This window comes from Dipteris shenzhenensis, chromosome 15 (assembly GCF_047967505.1).
Source record: "Dipteris shenzhenensis isolate YYH24624 ecotype China chromosome 15, Dip_SZ_1.0, whole genome shotgun sequence".
In the NCBI taxonomy this organism is placed as follows: domain Eukaryota; kingdom Viridiplantae; phylum Streptophyta; class Polypodiopsida; order Gleicheniales; family Dipteridaceae; genus Dipteris; species Dipteris shenzhenensis.
Window position 1 is genome coordinate 29,755,447 of NC_141610.1, and position 7,758 is coordinate 29,763,204.

The 7,758-nt window shown below is 45.6% G+C and overlaps 1 protein-coding gene across 1 annotated transcript in view; it reads right to left on the reverse strand.

The window, feature by feature from the left end:
- The window catches only part of LOC147893658 (mitogen-activated protein kinase kinase kinase YODA-like), a 44,700-nt gene extending 37,654 nt beyond the window's left edge, over positions 1-7,046 (reverse strand). The window contains exons 1-2 of the mRNA XM_087385536.1: positions 6,424-7,046; positions 5,354-6,269 (exon numbers count right to left, since the gene is read on the reverse strand). Coding sequence (XP_087241662.1) covers positions 5,354-5,943 — 590 coding nt within the window. The 5' untranslated portion in view covers positions 5,944-6,269; positions 6,424-7,046. The remainder of the gene's footprint in view (positions 1-5,353; positions 6,270-6,423) is intronic.
- Positions 7,047-7,758: the final 712 nt, after the last annotated feature.

Genomic DNA, 7,758 nt, shown 5'->3' on the forward strand with positions numbered 1-7,758 from the left:
GGAGATGTAGCAGATACAAAGGCAAATAGTAGTAGCCCTATAACACTAGTCTGGTGACAGCCATTCTATCACCTCTTGATGTAGCTCTAATACATTGAGACTCATTCATCCCCTTCACTTGCGAGAGTATTGGAGATTAGTGAAAATGACTGTGAAGAACCTCTCATGAAACTAAACGTTTTTGTATGTAAACTGTTATTCAGCTAACATGATACTGAAAATATTATAGGCAACGGTAAAGTAGAAGATTGGATGAAGTCCAAAGACATGAAAAGCTTAAAGTAGATGAACAATTTATAGATTATTTTCAAGAAGGTGTAACCAAGGAGACGGCAGTCTGCCCACCTTTAGAACTTGCTGACCAGGCTCTCACATGGGGTGACTTGTAGTGGATTCTGGATCAAGCAGGGACTGACCCCTACCCATATATACCAGACCAGGTACTCTAGGGGGCTGACTTGAACTGGCCGATCCCATCCCTCCATATTCCCAACCTGTAGGTGGACATTGTCTCTGGCCCTTAGCAGGCCTTTTGAACGCCTCTAAATGCCTCTGTTTACCAGGACTTCCAGCCCCTTGGCGGGGCCTAATCCTGCCCGAATGGCAGTCCAATCACAGCCATATGGCAATCCCATGTGGAATCGATGCCCATCTATGTGGCCTGCACGTAATGCTCACATGGCATGTGCAGCAGTCCCCAACAGAAACCCTAAGAAGGATCCTCTAAATCAAGCCCTGTTGCTCTGCTCATTTAGGGGCTCAAGCAGCTAGGGAATTGACCCATGTGTTCATCGTGCACTGAATGGTCAACCAAGTTGTTTTGCCCAATTAGATAAACAGTTAAAAGGACTTAGCAAAGCACATACTCATGTCCCAGTCAAGTGCCGCATCTACGTGTCACTGGTTACATCATCTATTATATATATCCAGATGAATCCAGGATAGCCACCTGGTCAGAGCATCCAAGTTGTACTGAAATGGGAGTGATTTGCCATCTGTAGACCCATCCTCATTACCGAGCACTGAAGCTCTAGTCTCACAAGCGAGGTGTGATCTAGATAGGTCTACAGTGGGTCTATTGAAGACAGCTTGGCTTCCCCACATGGGGAAGTGAAACTGTGAAAACATGATCCCCGTACATACATATGAAGTCATTATCTCCAATAGGTCTCCACAACTATAAATGAAGGTCTTACTAGCTAGCCTTTAGCTGTTAAGATCACAACATTCAAGTTTACCAAGGTTGACCTTCAAAATCCCTTTTATTACAAACTCTTGTAAGATGAGCAAATATTGTCTAACCTGAATGAATGGAACACCATTATCATGTAAAGCACAATCGATACCACTAGCTATGCCAAGAGTGACCTTTGTCCTCCAAGAGTGTCAATAACCGCACAGATCATCAATGTAGAAGCCAAACGAGATTGGAAAAAGAGGACAACTTTGATGAACTCCTATAGTGTTGATGATCTCCTCCATCCACTCTCTTGTTGTACAGATACAGTTTGAGACTCTTCCATAGAGTGCCAAGGCATCTATAGTTCTTGGTCAAGGGAGTAAGACATAATGTCAAATGCCTTCCTAAAATCCACACACAGATGCATGCATTTCTGTACACACGAGCACAAGGGTAAGTAATACATGTAAAGGTGTCATGTGCATGGTAGGCTTACTAGCACCTTCAAGACATCAAAGCCAGTAGCTTCAAGCGACTTCAGGATATCAAAAGCCAGTAGCTTTACTTGTGGGACTTGGAAATGGGCCTAAAACACTGCACCCCAGTCTTGTAAGGCATGTACCCCTCTCTAAGTTTAGCAGGGGCAAGCATGGAGAAGGCAAATCCTAAAATCCAAGTATAAGTAACACCTGTTTAGCTCTACACCGTAAATTAAGGTGTCTTGATGCATAGTGGAAGCTCATGACTTTGGTATTACCAAGGTTAACCTTCATATACCTTCATAACTAGAATATATCCAATCTTACAAATTAATTTTTTGTATAGAACAAGCAAGAGAAAATTAGTAAATGAGGAAAATAAAAAAGAAGAAAAAAAACTTAGTAAGCAAAGCTACACTTATGTTCTCAACAGAACCCAAGCATAAGCTGCCAGCTGGGTTTCGAAAGATTACCAAGGTTAACCTTCATATCTCTATCATCACAAAAGTCATGGAGGGCCTGAAATGCTGCTCAGGGGTAGAACCACATCATCTGCATATAGCACAAAGAGAACTAATGACTGAGCGAGAGGTGACTATCCACCCAGCAGCAAGTATGGTAGAAGAAAACCACCACTGCCAAATGGCTTGTCCTGGGATCTCTGCCTCCTGCTCAAATGAGCACTTGGTACCTATCAATACCTTACAAAAGTCTACAAAACAACAATATACTGTATGGAATTTGTGCTTTCTGCTCAATGACCGCACAAGATTGTGAATACCTGGTAGGCCATGTAACAGGGGCTAGAACAGCAAGCTCTAGCTAACCCTCGCAGCAGGATATTGTACCAAAGAGATCTCACAACTCTCTCGATCTCACTCACCATATCCACACAAGGGAATACACGCAGCAACACTCAGGTCTGGAAATATACTGAGCTATAGACAATCAAAATTTCATACTAAGGCTCCACGAAAGAGATGCTCGTACAGGCAGCCAAGTGCTGCACTACCTAAAACCAAGGTGGCTGCAAACCTGAGAAGTAGAACTGTCTATCCTTGCTAGTGTATCTCTACTTCTGTGTGCCTAGACTAGAGGCTTATATGGAAGATAAGATAGACTGGACCAAGGGTCCTTTCCATAGGTGATGTGGGCTGGCTACCCTCCTACCCACACGGCTGACCTGCCTGTAAACTGGCTGAGTGAGCCATTTAGATGACCGACTTTTAGGGTCTGACCCAGGCTCAGTTTGTCAGATCTGGGGCAGATCTGCAGTTACTAGGTGCCCCCATGTGTGTCTACAGAAGGCCATACAATGGCCAGTCCTTCCAGCCCAATGTGGGTTTGAAACAGTCCCGATGTATCTGGTCTTCCATGAAGGGTGGCATGTCCAGCCCCTCAGTGCCCAACACGGGCCTGGTGTATCAGCCCTCTGAACAATCCCACTTGGACTGAAGAAGACAGCCCTAAACTAAGGCATTAAGCCACCCCAGCCCATCTAAGGGTAGATCTACACAGCCCAATGAGTGCATGAGCAGCCACCACCAAAATCCTAATCTGTCCATGCCTACGCTCCTGATGTCTCCGACATATGGAGGGGCATTGCCTACCTTCATGTGTGGTCCTAGCCCAAATCATGTCTTCTTGCAATATATGAGAAGGTATGATAAGCAGCTCAAAAAATTGACCCCTAAAAGGAGAACTCCACCCTGCTGCAAAAACTATGTTGTGTCAGGAGAAAGATGAAGGCATGGCGAGAGTTAGATATGAGAACTTGTTTGGGTAAAGCCCCCTCCTATTCCATAGTGTTCTGAATGGCATATGACAATGTCTCAGGGGAGGAATTGGCCATTCGCTACCTCAAGGCTCCATCAAGGTGTTGATCAACTGTGAGCTTAAACACATCTATTTAGCAAATTCATCTGGCTTGAGCTCTCTGAGAAACCTGCTGAAGCGTGATCCAAGCCACACCAACTATTTCTTTTCTGCAAGCTGACTCCCACCTATATCAATGGACGATTAGCAAACCCTCCCTGAGTTTTGTTGTGACAAAACTTGGATCTAGAAATTCATGATCTCCTTGAAAGTCATTGCTGTTGATCCCAAAGTGCCATTGCAGATCCAAAAAGCCATGTGAAGAATATTGTTGGCCTCACAGACCCCATGACTCTATTTATCATTTGTAGATCTTTAAATAGTTGAATTAAGTGTGATCCGAGCCACACCAACTAGTTTCTTGTCTGCACGCTGATTCCCACCTATATCCATGGACTCTTGGCAAACCCTCCCTGAGCTTTGTTGTGACAAAAATGGGATCTCGAAAATTCGTGGTCTCTTCCAAAGTCCTCGCTGTTGATCCCAAAGTGCCATTGCAGATCCAAAAATCCAAGAGGAGAACCTGAAGGCTTGCCTTCCAAGCGTAGGGAATGCAGAAGTGTGGTCAGCCCGGCCAACCCTTCCCCACAAACATGAAGACACTTTCTCTGAGTCCATTCCTGCAGCAACATCCCACACTGCCTTTTCACACTGCTGTAGAGTAGCAAACAGCGGGACATGCAGACAAACTCCTTTGGAAACGGTTCCAGAAAGTGCATAATGTACATGGCTTCTCCACTGTTCCTGTTTGTCTACAGAACTGTACAAACAGGAAAGGGGGCACTTGGACCCAATACCTTGCGCTCTCTTTACTCCCTCTGTGTTTGAAGCCTGAAACAGTACATAAGACAATAACACCCTTATCCATTTTACCAACGTCCCTTCCTTACAAGTCTGGCATCCCATCGACAATATCTGCGCCCAACAATGGGTGTAGACCATTGTATAAACATAGGCTCACACATAACACACCCACACACATGAGCATACATTTATATAAACGTCTTTGTACTGAGCTTCTGTCAGCAATCGGGATGTGAAGGGCAGAGTAAGCCGTGGCAAAGTCTTGCAAATAAGTGTAATCAAAAAGTGGTCCACATTCTGTTCATCCAAGTGGTCCACATTGTCTTCATCCAAGTAACAACTGTATGTCTCACAAACAAGCATTGTGAGCAGAAAAGCTTAGAAAAGATGGCTGATAGGGCAACACCCCACTAATAGTCCCTTTCATACAATGCGTGCTTTTGTTCATTAAAAGAGGCCTTTGAAATCTCTCATCTATAATCCTTTCTACGCCAGGAAGATTATAGATAAAGCCCTGAGCAATCTGTAAAATTTATGGGAAATTTGCATCTTGTGGTCTGCTTCCAGGAAAGGAAAGTTTTATGCAAATCATCCATGACACTGCAACCACTCACCCAACCGGACCCATTACATCACCTTAAATATCGGTCTCTTTCTATCTTTCATAGTACGCGTGTCCACACACAAGAGAGTTGTCATGTAGCTCCCAGGACATCTTGTAATTGTTATGTTGAGCCTGTCTTTGTTGTATCCTGAATGCTATTTAAACTACCTTCTGCAGTCAATCCTAAGACGGAAGGAAATTTTTAACATTTTGCTGAATGCTTTCCTAAGTGCCTCATGCTGTTGGCCACACTTAACTCTGAAAAGTTGCGGACGTTAATATTCATGGATTTCACTAAAACAAAAAAAGTTTGTGTGTGTGAGAGAGAACGAGAGTTAAAATGTGCGCGCGCGCGCGTGTGTGTGTGTGTGAGAGAGAGAGAGAGAGGTAGGCAACGAAACATTCACATACTCGGGGTGTTGTGACCTGAAAGTGTCCCCTTCAGAGTGCCTTCTAAAAGTAGAAAACATATCTCCCAAGTCCCTTGCTTCGCCATTTTCCGACGAGCTTTCGCTGGAACCTAGGTCTGTAGAATATCCTGAAGTTACGTCTTCTCGTCTTTCCCCTGGAAGCGGGCGTGGAGAAGGAAGTGGCTGCGGAGCGGCCAGACGCACTGGAGACCTGTTGAACCCGGGAGGAGGAGGAAGTGGTAGATATTTCTCCAAATTACTGGGGCATCGAGAAACAGGGTTTGAAGGAGATGGAGAACGGGATCCCCACGTCGATCCAGGACCAACCTCAGAAGACTGATCAATGCTATATTGCGGACTTCTCGATATATCAACACTGTCATCTTCTTCAGACCGTCGTATATTTCGGGGAATGTTTGTAGACCGCTGTAATTTTGACGACTTTTGAGATGATCGATCGCTGTCTGTCTTACGGCTCGATCTTTCACGATCGCTGTGAGATCCATCCTTAGAACCGTCGCTGCTGCCTTTCTTCTTCCCATCCTTCGTCAGCTTAGAAAGCCAGGGAAACATCTGCCTTTGCAATGGCATGCCGTGCTTGTGTGCACATGTGCAGAGAGTACAGAGAACTGGTAAACTGCACGAGAGAAGACGTTACAGGACTGCCAAAATTGCTTTCGATGAAGCAAAGCCCTAAGGAGCCACTGCGAAAGATCCTTGGTGCTAGAGTGGAAAACGTTTAACGTGCTTCATCCGGCCGCTTGTCTGCATATCCCTCATACCTCGGCAGATGATTGGCGCCCTGTTTTCTGCCGATCCAGTACACCTTCGAACTCTCTTCGCAAATCGGCCTAGGTTGTCTCCCCTGTGTTTAGCCTGCTTGGTCGGAAGCTATCGAGATCCACAAAACGTCCTTCCTATTCCACTCATCCACAAATGCGCCCGGCTGCCTTTCAGCGTTCGTTTCACTAATAAATGCCTTTCATCTAATGCAATTTTTGCAGTGGTCGGAAAAGCGATTCAAAGGCACTGTTTTAACCCGTTGCTCACCAGAAAGCTGAAAGCTTTTACCTAAGATGTCGCAATGGGGGAGTCATGGCTCTCCAACGGCGAGCCCAGCCAATGTGGGCAGGTGAAAAATTTGCAGAGAAGGGCGGGAGCTTTCAAGGCAATGGGAAGGGCAACCGCAGGGAGGCAAATGAGATTCAAGAGGCTAAAGGAAAGAGGGCAGAAAACTGCAATGGCAGGGCCAAAGAAGAGGGAAAAGACGCAGGGAAGCTGTTACTATTGCTGCTATGAGCCGGAAGATGCAAAATTGGTACTTGAAGAGAGGAGGGGAGAAGGGCGGTGGCAGAAAGGAAGAACCCAAATGCCCAAAAAATGGGTTGTCACACAGAGTGTCTCTCTCTCTCTTTCTCAAAGACAGTATACAGGATAGACTAGCAAAGCTAGACCACAGGCCCAAATGCGGGTGCTGCAGGAACAGTCCCCAATGTCTAAGAAGAGGAGAGGCAGGCCAACAGAAGCAGAGACCAAAACGGCAGAAAAGGAAAGGGGGAAAAGTAGAGTGTGGAGGAGGACCCCAACACCCAAATGAGAAAAAGAAAAGCACCAAAAAGGATAGAAAAACACAGAGTGGAGGCGAGGGAGGTTACCAGGAAAGTTTCCCAAGGGAAGGGATATAGCAGAGGTGATCCAAATACAGAAGTCAGATGAGAAGCAGAGTGATAGAGAGAGCTCACAGCACTATAGCAGTGATAGTGGTGTGAAAGGGAAGCAAAGAGTGGAGATAGAAGGGGTATAGGTGAAGATAGGGGAGGGTGCAGAAGTTAGAGAGTGAGGGAAACAGTGCTACTTATAGTAGTGCTGATAATGGCAGGGATGAAGGAAAGCAAAGAAGGGGATATAGCAGAAGGGGCGCTATAATAATAGTTGTAGGGTGGTGAGAGGCAAAGAAAGGGACCTAAATGCAGAGAGTGCTACCTACCTATAGGAGTGATATATGGTAGGAGCAAACAGGGGGGAAAAGCAGAGATAATAGTGATAATGGAAAGGGTGAAGGAAAGCAAACAGGCGAGAGGCAAAGAAAGGGACCCAAATGCAGAAGTTAGCTGAGAAACAGAGAGTGATGGAGATGGGCAGCTGGGCAGCTGAGAAGGATGAGAGTACTGGTCTCTGGAGGAGTAGTGGTGGTGGAGATGGTGATGGTGTGGTGTTGTTACCCAAAAGCTTAACTTAGATGGAGATTGGGCAGCTGATAGGGCCACCGAGTGGAGTACTACTAGTCGTTATTAGTGGTGTTATGTGATACTAGTAGTTGGAACACAAGCCCAAGCCCAAGTACCTAAGCTTGTCTCGGGAAAGACCGACATTAGTTAGAATTGGAGGTAACAGGGCTCCTTTTTG